The sequence below is a fragment of the Oncorhynchus masou genome, chromosome 6 (assembly GCF_036934945.1).
Source record: "Oncorhynchus masou masou isolate Uvic2021 chromosome 6, UVic_Omas_1.1, whole genome shotgun sequence".
Classification (NCBI taxonomy): Eukaryota; Metazoa; Chordata; class Actinopteri; order Salmoniformes; family Salmonidae; genus Oncorhynchus; species Oncorhynchus masou.
In genome coordinates this window covers 79,712,123-79,732,836 of record NC_088217.1, presented here as the reverse complement: position 1 = coordinate 79,732,836, position 20,714 = coordinate 79,712,123, and the positions used below count along the sequence as shown (strand labels likewise).

The following is a 20,714-nucleotide window of genomic DNA, read 5'->3' as shown; positions in this document are numbered from 1 at the left end:
CTCATTTTATGTTCTTACCTGAACTTTGTTCTGACGTAAGATTGAATGATCTATTTCAAACACAGGCCAGGCTGTGTTTACCGTTGACACTCCAGACCTGTATTAACAGTGAGTCTCACACACACACACACATCCCCCCCCCCGAGATATCTGGCAGTTAACACTGCGTCAGCTTGCCCATGCTGACACAACCCTAAGACAGGTCTGATCCAAATCAATTGAAACGCAAACTGGTTTTATCAGAGCTTTTAATCAACTGAAATGTCCTCCGAAGTGTCTGTCTGTTTAGTGAATGTGTGTGTGCTTGTAGTTTTTTTTTTATAGGTCACACTCTTTAAGGCAAGCAAGCACATAATCCTGCATATGGTTAGTTTGTAGATCAGTGGTTGTCAATCCCTATGCTGTGCTAGGCTATACCCAAACCATGTCTGTTTTTCAATACAACCTTTCAAGTAAACAGAACTGTGGTTCTAGCTAGAATGCATAGCATCCCAGTGTTTAGCCACAACCACAACACAGCAGTAGGTCCATATAATTACATGCATATATGTATGAAGAACATTTAATGTATTCTACATCTCTATGGTCCATACCAACCAGTTGGGAACCACAGCCAGGCTAATGGAAACCTAGTGCTGTTCGGTTTCAAAATGTGCATTAGTCTTTTGTTTTTGTTGAGGGCCATTACCTTCTTCATCAGAGCAGAGTAGTGTTCTTCAGTGCCTGATATCAGCTCTACTGGGTGGACTAGATTTCAGCTTTCTATTCCCTTAACAAATGGCCCTGGAACAGCTCTTGTCCTGTGCATAATGCCTCAGTTTAAACAGTCTTGGGTAAGTAGGGGTGGGTGGGTGTGCACCTGTGTACTTGTGTGGGCACATGAGTTTGTTCAAATGTATGTTTCGTTCCATTTGTAGGCCATTAGCAGGAAATGTGTTTGAGTCGTTCTGCAGTGTGTCTTCCTTTGGTCTATTAATGGAGCTACGGTGTGTGTGAGAGAAAGGGGGATGAAAGCGGAGGAATGGGCACATGGGTAATTGGCGGGGATTCTCTCCTCACAAAGGAAGGAGGATTTTCACAGATGATCTTGTGATGATCCTCACAGCAGTGTAGCAGATGGTGCATGATTCAGCCCCTGTGACGTCCAAATGACACAACGTGGAAAACCTACGACCACACACACACACACACTAATCGAGAGCAAGGAATATGTGTGTTCCCTGTTCATTGGAGCATAAAGGGACAATCTGTAGACTAGAGGTCTGACTGAGATACCAGCCCCATCACCTACTGAGACCCCACACACACTCCGCTACTGACACTTAACATTGATACACTGTGTGTGTGTGGTGTGTAAAAGCCTTGGTTGTTTCACACTGATACCCTGTGTTTGAGAAGCCTGACTGCCCCATTTGCGCGCGCATACACACACTAGGAATGGGGTTTAAAAATAATTTTACTATTCGAATAGTATCATGAATTTGTCAGATACCTAGATATTCGTAATACAAAAAGTATTATTTATTTATTGCTTAAGTTTTTAACCTGAGCAGTGCTGTGGGAAGGAGAGAGGCTGTTGCTCTGCTGAGGGGCCAGTGAGATGGGGGCTAGTGAGACGAGTACCCAAGGCAACGCAACTACAGCCAAGACAGGCTAACGTGTAGAAGCAATTTATCATCCCATATATCAATACCTGTCTTGATTGCAGGAGCCTAGAAGCTAGCTAGCCAGCTATAGCTAGCTAGGCTAATTGAGGCCATATGATGTGCTTTCTCCCCAACCCGTTCAGATAAAACAGCCTACCTGTTGGATATTTTTGTTCTATCTTGCGCTGCATTAGTGAACTCTCATTCCACTTGCTACACATTGAGCCTCTTTGATTGGCCAACATAAACAACAAGCTACACACGTAAAGGCTACCGGTTGGCTACCAGTCTTTATGGGGCGCATGTCATGAATTACATTAAAGTTTGTTTTTATTAAATTCATAATTTGAAAGGTCATGGTACAATAATGTCACATGGATATTTTACCTTGGAAAAATACTTTAAAAACTTTCTCTGACAATTATTGCTCCCGATTTTATTTGAATACTAACACCCGTTCGGATATTCAGATAACCATACACATCCCTAACGCGCACGCCACCCATCGGATATTCAGATAACCATACACATCCCTAACGCGCACGCCACCCATTGGATTCATGGCTACAGACAGGGAAGAGCTCTGCTCACCACTACCTTAGTGGATGTGAAGTGGCTTCCAGATTATTCATTTTTAACTGATGTGGTTCTGTATACAGCAGGAGTCAACATTACCATGGATGTTATTTCACCATGTCCCTTTACTGACATTTAGTCTGTTTTATTAATGTTTCTCGCTCTCTCTCTCCCCCCCCCCCATCTTTCTGTCCCTCCCTCCAGAGCCTAATTTTGCAGTGACCCTTACTTCCTCGTCGACCCCGCAGGTCACAGGTGACCCCACAGAGCTGGCGTGTCATGTGACCAACATCACTCACTTCCTTGCAGGTGGCCGACTGGGCGTGGCCTGGGAGTACACACCACTTCCTGGTCCACCCGGCGACCGCCTGACAACCACACAGACCACCCTCCCTATTGGTTCCCTGGATGCCCACGGCAACCTGAAGTCTGGGACGCTGTACCATGATAGGTTGGAGTCTGGTGCCATCGTTCTGACCCGAGTAGAGCCGGATACATTCAAGCTTCGCTTCCTACGCACACAGGTAGGTAGGTGTGTGTGTGTGTGTGTGTGTGTGTGTGTACCTCAAGCATAATCATTTGTTAGACAGACAAGTTTGTATTAAAGCAAGAGCTGCTAACAGGGTGTGTGTGTGTACCGTCAGGACGTGGACATGGGGGCGTATGCGTGCAGTGTGACAGCGTGGACTCCCTCTAGGCAGGGTGGAATGGAGGAGGCAGCAGAGTTCCTCACCCCCCCTCTGACTGTCCGATGGGAACCCAAACGTAAGTAGTGATGACGCTCTCATATCATCTCGCTCTTCTCCTCCCTCCTTCCTTTTTTTATTTAGCTTTTGATGAAACCACCTGACTATAGCAATGTTGCTATTTAATACATTTGTCATTCTGCTATGTTAATTTGTTTTCTATGTGATGTGTTTGAGGTAATAAGGGACGTGTGTTCTGGATGGGAGTCCAAGCTAGAGGATGTAAAACATTACCATGTAACCTTGGCTTGTTTCATGTTGGCTGCTCAACGGAATTTAACCTTTATTTAACCAGGTAGGCTTGTTAAGAACAAGTTCTCATTTACAACTGCGACCAGGCCAAGATAAAGCATAGCAGTGTGAACAGACAACACAGAGTTACACATGGAGTAAACAATTAACGACATCACACTACCACATTCCCCAAGGCCCCCCCCCCCACGCTCAACTCAAAAGATGGCGCACAGAATGCAAAAATATTCTTAGAAATATTTAACCTCCATACATTAACAAGTCCAATAGCTCAAATGAAAGATAAACACCTTGTTCATCTACCCAGCGAGTCAGATTTCTAAAATGTTTTACGGCGAAAAGATAGCACATATGTATATCAAACCACCACAAAGACACATACAATATGTAGCCATTTTGTCAAACAAAAGATGCAATCACAAACGCAGGATTAAAAGAAAAATAATTCACTAACCTTTTGAAAATCTTCATCAGATGACAGTAATAGGACATGTTACACAGTACGTTTATGTTTTTTTCAATAATATGCTATTTATATCCATAAATCTCCGTTTACATTGAGCCATGTTCAAAAAATGCTACAGAAATGTACGGAGAAATTATAGATAGCTCCGCCAGATAACAGCAATACACATCATAAACTTTGACTAAATATACATGTTCTACATATAGTTAGAAAGATACACTGCTTCTTAATGCAACCGCTGTGTTACATTTATTTTTAACATTACAGAATTCGTTCACTAGGCAATAATCTGAGGCGGCGCTCAGACGTAAGCAATATTTCTCTGCTATGTTGGAGTCAACAGAAATACAAAATTACAACATAAATATTCCCTTACCTTTGATGGTCTTCGATCAGAATGTAGTGGAAGGAGTCAAACTTACCCAATACATTGTTTGGCTTCAAGTTGTGTGTCTCTGTATTAGCATATGCTAACAGCTTCAGCTGAAATGCACCCAAAATGACTTCTGGTCCCGCACAGTTGCGCATCAAAACTTCAAAATTACATATTATATGTCGACTAAACTGGTCAAACTAAGTGCAGATTCAAGCTTTAGGATGTTATTAACGTACAAAACAATTGGCGATTCGACCGAAAGAACGCAACTCTTCTCAGACGACATGGAACAAAGGAATCACCTGTATACAATTGCGCCAGGACGCACAGATATTTTCCCGTGACACATCACTATTTTGCCTGCCAACGGGTCAAAGCTCGCGGGATTTTCCCCATTACTCGCTCTATTGAAAGAACACACCCCGCCGAAGACACAGAAACTGATTCCAGATCCGTAGCTGGTTGGGAAGGGTGGGGGCGATGACGTCAAAGTTGGCCCAACTTTCCTGATGAGAGGGAGAGTTTGGGAGAATGGCTGCCCTGCGAGTTCTGCTTTACATACAGACATAATTCGAACGGTTTTAGAAGCTTTAGAGTGTTTTCTATTCAATAATAATTATTATATGCATATATTAGCAATTTTGGACAGATTTGTTTTCTGTTTACTATGGGCACGCAATTCCTCCAAAGGGGGCAGTATTGTGCCTAGCCTTAACAGGTTTTAACAAGTCAATAACACAGTAGAAAAAAAAGTGTATATACATTGTGTGCAAAAGGCATGAGGAGGTAGGCGAATAATTACAATTTAGCAGATTAACACTGGAGTGATAAATGATCAGATGGTCATGTACAGGTACAGGTAGAGATACTGGTGTGCAAAAGAGCAGAAAAGTAAATAAATATAAACAGTATGGGGATGAGGTAGGTAAAAATTGGGTGGGTTATTTACCGATGGACTATGTACAGCTGCAGCGATCGGTTAGCTGCTCAGATAGCAGATGTTTGAAGTTGGTGAGGGAGATATGTCTCCAACTTCAGCGATTTTTGCAATTCGTTCCCGTCACAGGCAGCAGAGAACTGGAACGAAAGGCGGCCAAATGAGGTGTTGGCTTTAGGGATGATCAGTCAGATACACCTGCTGGAGCGCGTGCTACGGGTGGGTGTTGCCATCGTGACCAGTGAACTGAGATAAGGCGGAGCTTTACCTAGCATGGACTTGTAGATAACTTGTAGATAACAAAAGTTTATCTCAATACTTTGTTATATACCCTTTGTTGGCAGAGGTCAAACGTTTTCTGTAAGTCTTCACAAGGTTCCTCCATGCAGATCTCCTTTAGAGCAGTGATGTTTTGGGGCTGTTGCTGGGCAACACGGACTTTCAACTCCCTCCAAAGATTTTCTATGTGGGTTGAGATCTGGAGACTGGATAGGCCACTCAAGGACCTTGAAATGCTTCTTACGAAGCACTCCTTCGTTGCCCGGGCAGTGTCTTTGGGATCATTGTCATGCTGAAAGACCCAGCCACATTTCATCTTCAATGCCCTTGCTGATGGAAGGAGGTTTTCACTCAATCTCACGATACATGGCCCCATTCATTTTTCCTTTACACGGATCAGTCGTCCTGGTCCCTTTGCAGAAAAACAGCCCCAAAGCATGATGTTTCCATCCCCATGCTTCACAGTAGGTATGGTGTTCTTTGGATTTAACTCAGCATTCTTTGTCCTCCAAACACGATGAGTTGAGTTTTTACCAAAAAGTTATATTTTGGTTTCATCTGACCATATGACATTCTCACAATCTTCTTCTGGATCATCCAAATGCTCTCTAGCAAACTTCAGACGGGCCTGGACATGTACTGGCTTAAGCAGGGGGACACGTCTGGCACTGCAGGATTTGAGTCCCTGGCGGCGTAGTGTGTTACTGATGGTAGGCTTTGTTACTTTGGTCCCAGCTCTCTGCAGGTCATTCACTAGGTCCCCCTGTGTGGTTCTGGGATTTTTGCTCACTGTTCTTGTGATCATTTTGACCCCACGTGGTGAGATCTTGCATGGAGCCCCAGATCGAGGGAGATTATCAGTGGTCTTGTATGTCTTCCATTTCCTAATAATTGCTCCCACAGTTGATTTCTTCAAACCAAGCTGCTTACCTATTGCAGATTCAGTCTTCCCAGCCTGGTGCAGGTCTACAATTTTGTTTCTGGTGTCCTTTGACAGCACTTTGTTCTTGGCCATAGTGGATTTTGGAGTGTGACTGTTTGAGGTTGTGGACCGGTGTCTTTTATACTGATAACAAGTTCAAACTGGTGCCATTAATACAGGTAACGAGTGGAGGACAGAGGAGCCTCTTAAGAAGTTACAGGTCTGTAAGAGCCAGAAATCTTGTTTGTAGGTGACCAAATACTTATTTTCCATCATAATTTGCAAACAAATTAATTAAAAATCCTACAATGTGATTTTCTGGATTTGTTTTTTCTTCTCATTTTGTCTGTCATAGATGAAGTGTATCTATGATGAAAATTACTGGCCTCGTCTTATTAAGTGGGAGAACGAGCACAATTGGTGGCTGGCTAACTACTTTTTTGCCCCACTGTATGTCTGACAACAGGAAAGCATTGTACCATGGCACACCACAAGCCTAGGACACACACACACACACACACAGACGGATGCATCACTCTCTAACATACCAGAGATGGTGTCAGTCAGTTTGGCGTGTGAGTATTTGTATTTATTATGGAGCCCCATTAGTTCCTGCCAAGGCAGCAGCTACTTTTCCTGGAGTCTGTCAAAATGAAGGCAGTTATACAATTTTAAAAACATTACAATACATTCACAGATTTCACAACACACGGTGTGCCCACAGGCCCCTACTCCACCACTACCACAACTACATTACAAAATCCATGTGTGTATGCATGTGTCTGTGCCTATGTTTGTGTTGCTTCACAGTCCCCCCTGTTCCATAAGGGGAATTTTTTATTTTTATTTTTTTTAATCTAATTTTACTGCTTGCATGTGTTTGGTATTTTATTAGGATCCACATTAGCTGTTGCAAGAGCAGCAGCTACTCTTCCTGGGGTCCACATGAAACATGACATAAAACAGGACAAGAATAGCTCAAGGACAGAACTATATACAATAGGGAGGGTGGTCTACTAGATGTGGAGTAGAGTTGCATGTAGTCATGGCTCTATGTAGAACTGTGCGCCTCCCGTTGTCTGTTCTGGACTTGGACTGTGAAGAGACTAGAGGTCGACCGATGAATCGGAATGGCCGATTTCAAATTTTCATAACAATCGGAAATCTGTATTTTTGGGCGCCGATTTCCGATTGTTTAAAAAATATATATATATATATTTTTATACCTTTTTATTTAATTAGGTAAGTCAGTTAACCCATAATTATTTTCAATGACTGCCTAGGAACTGTGGGCAAACAGCCTTGTTCTTGGCAGAACGACAGATTTTCACCTTGTCAGCTCAGGGTTCCAATCTTGCAACCGCACAGTTAACTAGTCCAACGCTCTAACCATTGCATTCCACGAGTAGCCTGCCTGTTACGAGAATGCAGTAGAAGCCAAGGTAAGTTACTAGCTAGCATTAAACTTATCTTATAAAAAACAATCAATCATAATCACTAGTTATAACTACTAATCCAGTTTAGCAGGCAATATTAACCAGATGAAATTGTCATTTCTCTTGCGTTCATTGCACGCAGAGTCAGGGTATATGCAACAGTTTGGGCTGCCTGGCTCATTGCGAACTAATTTGCCAGAATTTTACGTAATTATGACATACATTGGAGGTTGTGCAATGTAACAAGAATATTTAGACTTAGGGATGCCACCCGTTAGATAAAATACTGAACGGTTCTGTATTTCACTGAAATAATTAACGTTTTGTTTTCGAAATGATAGTTTCCGGATACTATCATATTAATGACCAAAGGCTCATATTTCTGTGTGTTATTATGTTATAATGAAGTCTGATTTGATAGAGCAGTCTGACTGAGCAGCAGCAGGCCCATAATCATTCATTTAAACAGCACTTTCGTGCGTGTTGCCAGCAGCTCTTCGCAAGCACAGCGCTGTTTATGACTTCAAGCCTATCACCCTAATGGCTGGTGTAACCAATGTGAAATGGCTAGCTAGTTAGCTGGGTGTGCGCTAATACTGTTTCAAACGTCACTCGCTTTTAGATTTGGAGTAGTTATTCCCCTTGCGCTACAAGGCTTTTGTGGAGAGATGGGTAACGATGCTTCGAGTGTGGCTGTTGTCGACGTGTTCCTGGTTCGAGCCCAGGTAGGGGCGAGGAGGGGGACGGAAGCTATACTGTTACACTGGCAATACTATAGTGCCTATAAGAACATCCAATAGTCAAAGGTATATGAAATACAAATGGTATAGAGAGAGAGTCCTATAAACGCTATATTAACTACAACCTAAAACCTCTTACCTTGGAATATTGAAGTCTCATGTTATAAGGAACCACCAACTTTCATATGTTCTGAGCAAGGAACTGAATTGTTAGCTTTTTTACATGGCACATATTACTTTCTTCTCCAACACTTTTGCATTATTTAAACCAAATTGAACATGTTTCATTATTTATTTGAGGCAATTTATTTTATTGATGTTTTATATTAAGTTAAAATAAGTGTTAATTCAGTATTGCTGTAATTGTCATTATTACAAATAAAAAAATTGGCCGATTAATCGGTATCTGCTTTTTTGGTCCTCCAATAATCGGTATCGCCGTTGAAAAATCATAATCGGTTGACCTCTAGAAGAGACCTCTGGTGGCATGTATTGTGTGGTATGCATGGGTGTCTGAGCTGTGTGCTAGTAATTTAAACCGGCAGCTCAGTGCATTCAGCTTGTCAACAAGCTGAATACAAAAACAAGTAGTGATGAAGTCAATATCTTCCACTTTCAGCCAGGAGAGATTGACATGCATATTATTAATGCTAGCTCTCTGTGTACATCCAAAGGCCATCTGTACTGCCCTGTTCTGAGCCAATTGCAGAAGTCCCTTTTTGTGGCACCTGACCAGAAGACTGAACGGTAGTCCAGGTGTGACAAAACCAGGGCCTGTAGGACCTGCCCTGTTGATAGTGTTGTTATGAAGGCAGAGCAGCGCTTTATTATGGACAGACTTCTCCCCATTTTAGCTACTGTTGTAAACTGTTTTGACCATGACAGTTTACAATCCAGGGTTACTCCAAGCAGTTTAGTCACCAACTTTCTCAATTTCCACATGATTTCTTACAAGATTTAATTGAGGTTTTAGTGAATGATTCTGTCCCAAATGCATTGCTTTTAGTTTTAGAAATATTTAGTCCTAACTTATTCCTTGCCACCCACTCTGAAACTAACTGCAGCTTTTTGTTAATCGTTGCAGTCATTTTCAGTCGCTGTAGTATCTGCTGACGTGTATAGTGTTGAGTCATTTAGTCAAATGACTTGAGTAAAGTAAGGGACCTAGACAGCTGCCCTGAGTGACACCTATGAGTCCTAGATTCCTCTGTTGATTGAGTCTAAATAGTTCTCAACAGTTGCCTTTCGGCATTCACACACACAAACTGAACTCTGTGAACCCTGTAAGGCTGGTTAGATGATGGTGATCTAGTGTAATAGCTACTGAATAGCGATGTGATGAGGATATACAGTAGGGAGTTTTTGTCTTTCTCCCTCTAGTTCGGTCTTCCTCTGTTTCCTCCCACCAACTCTGGGATTCCCCTTCTCTCTCTGTTCATCTCTCTCTGTCCATCTCTCTGCAGAGCTCAGTCAGTGTCTTTGTCCATTCATGAAGTCCGGACTTTCCTACTGATGGTCTGTCCACTCAGTCCCTGTGGTTACTACAGACAGCTGGTTGTTAGGTTACGAGTGTCTGTCTGTAGTCCTGGTTACTCCCTACCACTCTACTAGCTTCAGGCTCTATCTTGATTGATTGCACTGCTTCCATTGCCATTACCTCGGTACCCGGCCCACACTATCGCACAAATCCCAGCTGCTCTCATGGTCCTTGATTTAGGTTGCACTCCAGGTAGCTTTCTAAGTCCTAAGGATGAACATTTTGGTGATTGACTGACTCACTGATTATTAATTGATTGATCTGTCTCCCTCCAGGTCCTTCTCTTACCGCCGTGGCACAGCGTGTGCGTGAGGCGGTGGCGGGCGGAGCCACCTTTGAGATGAGCTGTACCATATCCCATGTGCACTTGCAGGACCCGGGCTACTCTGTGCTGGTGCAGACTCAGGACAGTGTGGACTCTGCCACTAGAACCGTCCTCTCTCTCAGTCCTGACTCTGTACTACAACATGGAGGGGCTACAGACCCTAACCGCAGGTAAACACACACATACACACACAGTACTGAGCAGTATGTATCATAAGATGAATGAAGTTGTTGTGTTATTACTAGTGACCTATGTTGAAAGTAAACTGTGTTCTGGCTCCCAGGGACAGCCTGGTTCTGAGTAAGACGGGTCCGGCTGAGTTCCGCTTCCGTCTGGCCGGAGTGCAGCAGGCTGACAGGGGCTTCTACTGGTGTGACATCACCGCCTGGACCAAACAACCAGGCCAGGCCTGGACCAAAGCTGTCAGCGCCAAGTCCAACAAGGTCCAGATCAACTTCCAGGAGACTGGTACGAGGATAGAACACACACCCTGACCACCACTGAGTTACATGTGTCCTACTGAGTCTATACCCACTAGACTTTTACTGAAGCTCACACATGAACCCTAAATATGCTCTCGCACATGAACCCTAAATATGCTCTCGCACATGAACCCTAAATATGCTCTCGCACATGAACCCTAAATATGCTCTCGCACATGAACCCTAAATATGCTCTCGCACATGGACCCTAAATATGCTCTCACATTCCCTGCATCGGCCTAGTTGGCTGTGCTTGATGTTCGTGGGAGAGAGATGTAACTAGTTACTGAAAACTCTACTACGATCTCTGGGGAGGTAGACCCCTTGAGCTCTCTCTCACTGTGGAAAGACACGCGCGCTCTCTCTTACATTTGAGTAATTTAGCAGACGCTCTAATACAGTGCATCTTAGAGGAGCAAATATAGTGAAGTGCCTTGCTCAAGGGCACATCAGCAGATGTTTCACCAAGTCGGCTCGGGGATTCGAACCAGCAACCATTCGGTTACAGGTCCAACGCTCCTAACCGCTAGGCTACCTGCAGCCCTTCTTCCACTCTGTGGGGTGGAAGCTTAAAAACGGCACCCCATAACCAACCTCTACTGGACAAATCAGTTAGAAGCCGCAATGATCCGTATCACTGGCTCTCTTTATCGTGTGTGTGTGTTGAACATGTGTTAGAGGAGACACCATACTGAGTCCCTCTGTAGGTGCTTATCCACACACACACACACACTCTGACTGGCTCAGTGAGCTGAGAGGAGCTGTTTGGATGAACACCTTTGAAAGACCTGGTGAAGGACCAGTGTTTGGGGTGATAAAACAGTGAATGTAACCCCTGACCTCTAACCACTGTTCCTTCCTGTAGGCCCCTCGTTCGCTGTGGCCATCCGCTCTGACACCACCACTTTGTATCCCTGGGAGACCGCCAAGATGGTGTGTGCCCTCAGCATCTCTGGAGCATCCCCCAAGTCAGGTAGGGGACGACACACACACTCTCATCAGGTGATAGCTGTATCCATAAGACACAACCTTCCAGTGTTGAGAGTTAATTAGTTTCTTATCAGCTGCCCTGTTCACATCTCTCCATCCTCTCCTCCCTTCCTCCTGCCTCTCTTATCACTGTTCTTTCTGCACTTAATCTCTCCCGTTCTCCCAGCTCAGGGAGGAGTGCAGTGTGATCTCTTATTGGAAGTCATTCTGTCTCATTCTCTCTTACCAACTCTCTCTATCACTTTGTCTTCCTCTCCCTCCCTCAGACAGACAGAGACAGAGTTATGTAATCTAATGGCTGTCGGTCTCTGTCTCCTTTCTCCTCCTCCTCTCTGTCTCTTTCATATTGTTATCTTTCTATATTCTTCAGTCCAGTCTAACACGAGACCGGTCAGAGATAAGAACAAAGTGTTCTGCTCATAGCAGCTGTGTGTTTGTCTGAATGTGATTGTGTGATTATGCAAGTGGGGGGTGTCATTTTTCAGAACCCCAGCTGTCTGTATGTGTGTATTCACATGCGTACACACATACGCCTTCCTGTTATTCACGTGCATATCAGAGAACATAATGGAATGTCATGGTAATCTTATGGTCAGTTGCAGCTTCTTTTCCTGATGGTGGAACATAGCAGTTAACTACAGGGAGACAGCTGGAAGGCTGCAGATAAAGGTATTACTGAACTACTCAGTTAGTTACCTACAGGGAGACAGCTGGAAGGCTGCAGGGGAATGGTATTACTGAACTACACTGTCAGTTACCTACAGGGAGACCGCTAGAAGGCTGCAAGGGAATGGTATTACAGAACTAAACTGTTAGTCTGTCAGTTAGTTACCTACAGGGAGACAGCTGGAAGGCTGCAGGGGGAATGGTATTACTGAACTACTCAGTTAGTTACCTACAGGGAGACAGCTGGAAGGCTGCAGGGGAATGGTATTACTGAACTACTCAGTTAGTTACCTACAGGGAGACAGCTGGAAGGCTGCAGGGGAATGGTATTACTGAACTACACTGTCAGTTACCTACAGGGAGACCGCTAGAAGGCTGCAAGGGAATGGTATTACAGAACTACACTGTTAGTCTGTCAGTTAGTTACCTACAGGGAGACAGCTGGAAGGCTGCAGGGGAATGGTATTACTGAACTACACTGTCAGTTAGTTACCTACAGGGAGACAGCTGGAAGGCTGCAGGGGGAATGGTATTACTGACCTACACTGTCAGTTAGTTCGATACCTACAGGGAGACAGCTGGAAGGCTGGAGGGGAATGGTATTACAGAACTACACTGTTAGTCTGTCAGTTAGTTACCTACAGGGAGACAGCTGGAAGGCTGCAGGGGAATGGTATTACTGAACTACACTGTTAGTTAGTTACCTACAGGGAGACAGCTGGAAGGCTGCAGGGGAATGGTATTACTGAACTACACTGTTAGTTAGTTACCGACAGGGAGACAGCTGGAAGGCTGCAGGGGGAATGGTATTACTGAACTACACTGTCAGTTAGTTACCTACAGGGAGACAGCTGGAAGGCTGCAGGGGGAATGGTATTACTGAACTACACTGTTAGTTAGTTACCTACAGGGAGACAGCTGGAAGGCTGCAGGGGGAATGGTATTACTGAACTACACTGTCAGTTAGTTACCTACAGGGAGACAGCTGGAAGGCTGCAGGTGAATGGTATTACTGAACTACACTGTCAGTTAGTTACCTACAGGGAGACAGCTGGAAGGCTGCAGGGGAATGGTATTACTGAACTACTCAGTTAGTTACCTACAGGGAGACAGCTGGAAGGCTGCAGGGGAATGGTATTACTGAACTACTGTTAGTTACCTACAGGGAGACAGCTGGAAGGCTGCAGGGGAATGGTATTACTGAACTACTCAGTTAGTTACCTACAGGGAGACAGCTGGAAGGCTGCAATGGAATGGTATTACTGAACTACTCAGTTAGTTACCTACAGGGAGACAGCTGGAAGGCTGCAGGGGGAATGGTATTACTGAACTACTCAGTTAGTTACCTACAGAGAGACAGCTGGAAGGCTGCAGGAGAATGGTATTACTGAACTACACTGTCAGTTAGTTACCTACAGGGAGACAGCTGGAAGGCTGCAGGAGAATGGTATTACTGAACTACACTGTCAGTTAGTTACCTACAGGGAGACAGCTGGAAGGCTGCAGGGGAATGGTATTACTGAACTACTGTTAGTTACTTACAGGGAGACAGCTGGAAGGCTGCAGGGGAATGGTATTACTGAACTACTGTTAGTTACCTACAGGGAGACAGCTGGAAGGCTGCAGGGGAATGGTATTACTGAACTACTGTTAGTTACCTACAGGGAGACAGCTGGAAGGCTGCAGGGGGATGGTATTACTGAACTACACTGTCAGTTAGTTACCTACAGGGAGACAGCTGGAAGGCTGCAGGGGGAATGGTATTACTGAACTACACAGTTAGTTACCTACAGGGAGACACCTGGACGGCTGCAGGGGAATGGTATTACTGAACTACACTGTCGGTTAGTTACCTACAGGGAAACAGCTGGAAGGCTGCAGGGGGAATGGTATTACTGAACTACTGTTAGTTACCTACAGGGAGACAGCTGGAAGGCTGCAGGGGGAATGGTATTACTGAACTACTCTGTCAGTTAGTTACCTACAGGGAGACAGCTGGAAGGCTGCAGGGGAATGGTATTACTGAACTACACTGTCAGTTAGTTACCTACAGGGAGACCGCTGGAAGGCTGCAGGGGAATGGTATTACTGAACTACACTGTCTGTTAGTTACCTACAGGGAGACAGCTGGAAGGCTGCAGGGGAATGGTATTACTGAACTACACTGTCTGTTAGTTACCTACAGGGAGACAGCTGGAAGGCTGCAGGGGAATGGTATTACTGAACTACACTGTCAGTTAGTTACCTACAGGGAGACAGCTGGAAGGCTGCAGGGGAATGGTATTACTGAACTACACTGTTAGTTACCTACAGGGAGACAGCTGGAAGGCTGCAGGGGAATGGTATTACTGAACTACTCTGTTAGTTACCTACAGGGAGACAGCTGGAAGGCTGCAGGGGAATGGTATTACTGAACTACTGTTAGTTACCTACAGGGAGGCAGCTGGAAGGCTGCAGGGGAATGGTATTACTGAACTACTCAGTTACCTACAGGGAGACAGCTGGAAGGCTGCAGGGGGAATGGTATTACTGAACTACTCAGTTAGTTACCTACAGGGAGACAGCTGGAAGGCTGCAGGGGAATGGTATTACTGAACTACACTGTCAGTTAGTTACCTACAGGGAGACAGCTGGAAGGCTGCAGGGGAATGGTATTACTGAACTACACTGTCAGTTAGTTACCTACAGGGAGACAGCTGGAAGGCTGCAGGGGAATGGTATTACTGAACTACACAGTTAGTTACCTACAGGAGACAGCTGGAAGGCTGCAGGGGAATGGTATTACTGAACTACACTGTCAGTTAGTTACCTACAGGGAGACAGCTGGAAGGCTGCAGGGGAATGGTATTACTGAACTACACTGTCAGTTAGTTACCTACAGGGAGACAGTTGGAAGGCTGCAGGGGAATGGTATTACTGAACTACACTGTCAGTTAGTTACCTACAGGGAGACAGCTGGAAGGCTGCAGGGGAATGGTATTACTGAACTACACTGTCAGTTAGTTACCTACAGGGAGACAGCTGGAAGGCTGCAGGGGAATGGTATTACTGAACTACACTGTCAGTTAGTTACCTACAGGGAGACAGCTGGAAGGCTGCAGGGGAATGGTATTACTGAACTACTGTTAGTTACCTACAGGGAGACAGCTGGAAGGCTGCAGGGGAATGGTATTACTGAACTACACTGTCAGTTAGTTACCTACAGGGAGACAGCTGGAAGGCTGCAGGGGGAATGGTATTACTGAACTACACTGTCAGTTAGTTACCTACAGGGAGACAGCTGGAAGGCTGCAGGGGAATGGTATTACTGAACTACACTGTCAGTTAGTTACCTACAGGGAGACAGCTGGAAGGCTGCAGGGGGAATGGTATTACTGAACTACTGTTAGTTACCTACAGGGAGACAGCTGGAAGGCTGCAGGGGAATGGTATTACTGAACTACACTGTCAGTTAGTTACCTACAGGGAGACAGCTGGAAGGCTGCAGGGGAATGGTATTACTGAACTACTCAGTTAGTTACCTACAGGGAGACAGCTGGAAGGCTGCAGGGGAATGGTATTACTGAACTACTCAGTTAGTTACCTACAGGGAGACAGCTGGAAGGCTGCAATGGAATGGTATTACTGAACTACTCAGTTAGTTACCTACAGGGAGACAGCTGGAAGGCTGCAGGGGAATGGTATTACTGAACTACTCAGTTAGTTACCTACAGGGAGACAGCTGGAAGGCTGCAGGGGAATGGTATTACTGAACTACTCAGTTAGTTACCTACAGGGAGACAGCTGGAAGGCTGCAATGGAATGGTATTACTGAACTACTCAGTTAGTTACCTACAGGGAGACAGCTGGAAGGCTGCAGGGGGAATGGTATTACTGAACTACTCAGTTACCTACAGGGAGACAGCTGGAAGGCTGCAGGAGAATGGTATTACTGAACTACACAGTTAGTTACCTACAGGGAGACAGCTGGAAGGCTGCAGGGGAATGGTATTACTGAACTACTGTTAGTTACCTACAGGGAGACAGCTGGAAGGCTGCAGGGGGATGGTATTACTGAACTACACTGTCAGTTAGTTACCTACAGGGAGACAGCTGGAAGGCTGCAGGGGGAATGGTATTACTGAACTACACAGTTAGTTACCTACAGGGAGACACCTGGAAGGCTGCAGGGGAATGGTATTACTGAACTACACTGTCGGTTAGTTACCTACAGGGAAACAGCTGGAAGGCTGCAGGGGGAATGGTATTACTGAACTACTGTTAGTTACCTACAGGGAGACAGCTGGAAGGCTGCAGGGGGAATGGTATTACTGAACTACTCTGTCAGTTAGTTACCTACAGGGAGACAGCTGGAAGGCTGCAGGGGAATGGTATTACTGAACTACACTGTCAGTTAGTTACCTACAGGGAGACCGCTGGAAGGCTGCAGGGGAATGGTATTACTGAACTACACTGTCTGTTAGTTACCTACAGGGAGACAGCTGGAAGGCTGCAGGGGAATGGTATTACTGAACTACACTGTCTGTTAGTTACCTACAGGGAGACAGCTGGAAGGCTGCAGGGGAATGGTATTACTGAACTACACTGTCTGTTAGTTACCTACAGGGAGACAGCTAGAAGGCTGCAGGGGAATGGTATTACTGAACTACACTGTCAGTTAGTTACCTACAGGGAGACCGCTGGAAGGCTGCATGGGAATGGTATTACTGAACTACACTGTCTGTTAGTTACCTACAGGGAGACAGCTGGAAGGCTGCAGGGGAATGGTATTACTGAACTACACTGTCAGTTAGTTACCTACAGGGAGACAGCTGGAAGGCTGCAGGGGAATGGTTTTACTGAACTACACTGTTAGTTACCTACAGGGAGACAGCTGGAAGGCTGCAGGGGAATGGTATTACTGAACTACTCAGTTAGTTACCTACAGGGAGACAGCTGGAAGGCTGCAGGGGAATGGTATTACTGAACTACTGTTAGTTACCTACAGGGAGGCAGCTGGAAGGCTGCAGGGGAATGGTATTACTGAACTACTCAGTTAGTTACCTACAGGGACACAGCTGGAAGGCTGCAGGGGGAATGGTATTACTGAACTACTCAGTTAGTTACCTACAGGGAGACAGCTGGAAGGCTGCAGGGGAATGGTATTACTGAACTACACTGTCAGTTAGTTACCTACAGGGAGACAGCTGGAAGGCTGCAGGGGAATGGTATTACTGAACTACACTGTCAGTTAGTTACCTACAGGGAGACAGCTGGAAGGCTGCAGTGGAATGGTATTACTGAACTACACAGTTAGTTACCTACAGGAGACAGCTGGAAGGCTGCAGGGGAATGGTATTACTGAACTACACTGTCAGTTAGTTACCTACAGGGAGACAGCTGGAAGGCTGCAGGGGAATGGTATTACTGAACTACACTGTCAGTTAGTTACCTACAGGGAGACAGTTGGAAGGCTGCAGGGGAATGGTATTACTGAACTACACTGTCAGTTAGTTACCTACAGGGAGACAGCTGGAAGGCTGCAGGGGAATGGTATTACTGAACTACACTGTCAGTTAGTTACCTACAGGGAGACAGCTGGAAGGCTGCAGGGGAATGGTATTACTGAACTACACTGTCAGTTAGTTACCTACAGGGAGACAGCTGGAAGGCTGCAGGGGAATGGTATTACTGAACTACTGTTAGTTACCTACAGGGAGACAGCTGGAAGGCTGCAGGGGAATGGTATTACTGAACTACACTTAGTCTGTTAGTTAGTTACCTACAGGGAGACAGCTGGAAGGCTGCAGGGGAATGGTATTACTGAACTACACTGTCAGTTAGTTACCTACAGGGAGACAGCTGGAAGGCTGCAGGGGAATGGTATTACTGAACTACACTGTCAGTTAGTTACCTACAGGGAGACAGCTGGAAGGCTGCAGGGGAATGGTATTACTGAACTACACTGTCAGTTAGTTACCTACAGGGAGACAGCTGGAAGGCTGCAGGGGGAATGGTATTACTGAACTACTGTTAGTTACCTACAGGGAGACAGCTGGAAGGCTGCAGGGGAATGGTATTACTGAACTACACTGTCAGTTAGTTACCTACAGGGAGACAGCTGGAAGGCTGCAGGGGGAATGGTATTACTGAACTACTGTTAGTTACCTACAGGGAGACAGCTGGAAGGCTGCAGGGGAATGGTATTACTGAACTACACTGTCAGTTAGTTACCTACAGTTGACAGCTGGAAGGCTGCAGGGGAATGGTATTACTGAACTACTCAGTTAGTTACCTACAGGGAGACAGCTGGAAGGCTGCAGGGGGAATGGTATTACTGAACTACTCAGTTAGTTACCTACAGGGAGACAGCTGGAAGGCTGCAGGGGGAATGGTATTACTGAACTACTCTGTTAGTTACCTACAGGGAGACAGCTGGAAGGCTGCAGGGGAATGGTATTACTGAACTACTGTTAGTTACCTACAGGGAGGCAGCTGGAAGGCTGCAGGGGAATGGTATTACTGAACTACTCAGTTAGTTACCTACAGGGACACAGCTGGAAGGCTGCAGGGGGAATGGTATTACTGAACTACTCAGTTAGTTACCTACAGGGAGACAGCTGGAAGGCTGCAGGGGAATGGTATTACTGAACTACACTGTCAGTTAGTTACCTACAGGGAGACAGCTGGAAGGCTGCAGGGGAATGGTATTACTGAACTACACTGTCAGTTAGTTACCTACAGGGAGACAGCTGGAAGGCTGCAGTGGAATGGTATTACTGAACTACACAGTTAGTTACCTACAGGGAGACAGCTGGAAGGCTGCAGGGGAATGGTATTACTGAACTACACTGTCAGTTAGTTACCTACAGGGAGACAGCTGGAAGGCTGCAGGGGAATGGTATTACTGAACTACACTGTCAGTTAGTTACCTACAGGGAGACAGTTGGAAGGCTGCAGGGGAATGGTATTACTGAACTACACTGTCAGTTAGTTACCTACAGGGAGACAGCTGGAAGGCTGCAGGGGAATGGTATTACTGAACTACACTGTCAGTTAGTTACCTACAGGGAGACAGCTGGAAGGCTGCAGGGGAATGGTATTACTGAACTACACTGTCAGTTAGTTACCTACAGGGAGACAGCTGGAAGGCTGCAGGGGAATGGTATTACTGAACTACTGTTAGTTACCTACAGGGAGACAGCTGGAAGGCTGCAGGGGAATGGTATTACTGAACTACACTTAGTCTGTTAGTTAGTTACCTACAGGGAGACAGCTGGAAGGCTGCAGGGGAATGGTATTACTGAACTACACTGTCAGTTAGTTACCTACAGGGAGACAGCTGGAAGGCTGCAGGGGGAATGGTATTACTGAACTACACTGTCAGTTAGTTACCTACAGGGAGACAGCTGGAAGGCTGCAGGGGAATGGTATTACTGAACTACACTGTCAGTTAGTTACCTACAGGGAGACAGCTGGAAGGCTGCAGGGGGATTGGTATTACTGAACTACTGTTAGTTACCTACAGGGAGACAGCTGGAAGGCTGCAGGGGAATGGTATTACTGAACTACACTGTCAGTTAGTTACCTACAGGGAGACAGCTGGAAGGCTGCAGGGGAATGGTATTACTGAACTACTGTTAGTTACCTACAGGAGACAGCTGGAAGGCTGCAGGGGAATGGTATTACTGAACTACACTGTCAGTTAGTTACCTACAGTTGACAGCTGGAAGGCTGCAGGGGAATGGTATTACTGAACTACTCAGTTAGTTACCTACAGGGAGACAGCTGGAAGGCTGCAGGGGGAATGGTATTACTGAACTACTCTGTTAGTTACCTACAGGGAGACAGCTGGAAGGCTGCAGGGGAATGGTATTACTGAACTACACTGTCAGTTAGTTACCTACAGGGAGACAGCTGGAAGGCTGCAGGGGAATGGTATTACTGAACTACACTGTCAGTTAGTTACCTACAGGGAGACAGCTGGAAGGCTGCAGGGGAATGGTATTACTGAACTACACATTTAGTTAGTTACCTACAGGGAGACAGCTGGAAGGCTGCAGGGGGAATGGTATTACTGAACTACACTGTCAGTTAGTTACCTACAGGGAGACAGCTGGAAGGCTGCAGGGGAATGGTATTACTGAACTACACATTTAGTTAGTTACCTACAGGGAGACAGCTGGAAGGCTGCAGGGGAATGGTATTACTGAACTACACTGTCAGTTAGTTACCTACAGGGAGACAGCTGGAAGGCTGCAGGGGAATGGTATTACTGAACTACACTGTCAGTTAGTTACCTACAGGAGACAGCTGGAAGGCTGCAGGGGAATGGTATTACTGAACTACACATTTAGTT

The 20,714-nt window shown here is 45.5% G+C and overlaps 1 protein-coding gene across 1 annotated transcript in view; it reads left to right on the top strand.

The window, feature by feature from the left end:
- The window catches only part of LOC135542745 (prostaglandin F2 receptor negative regulator-like), a 55,843-nt gene that overhangs the window by 17,797 nt on the left and 17,332 nt on the right, over positions 1-20,714 (top strand). Inside the window, exons 5-9 of the mRNA XM_064969918.1 lie at positions 2,427-2,746; positions 2,867-2,987; positions 10,189-10,408; positions 10,522-10,706; positions 11,586-11,693. Of these exons, the coding sequence (XP_064825990.1) occupies positions 2,427-2,746; positions 2,867-2,987; positions 10,189-10,408; positions 10,522-10,706; positions 11,586-11,693 (954 nt within the window). The remainder of the gene's footprint in view (positions 1-2,426; positions 2,747-2,866; positions 2,988-10,188; positions 10,409-10,521; positions 10,707-11,585; positions 11,694-20,714) is intronic.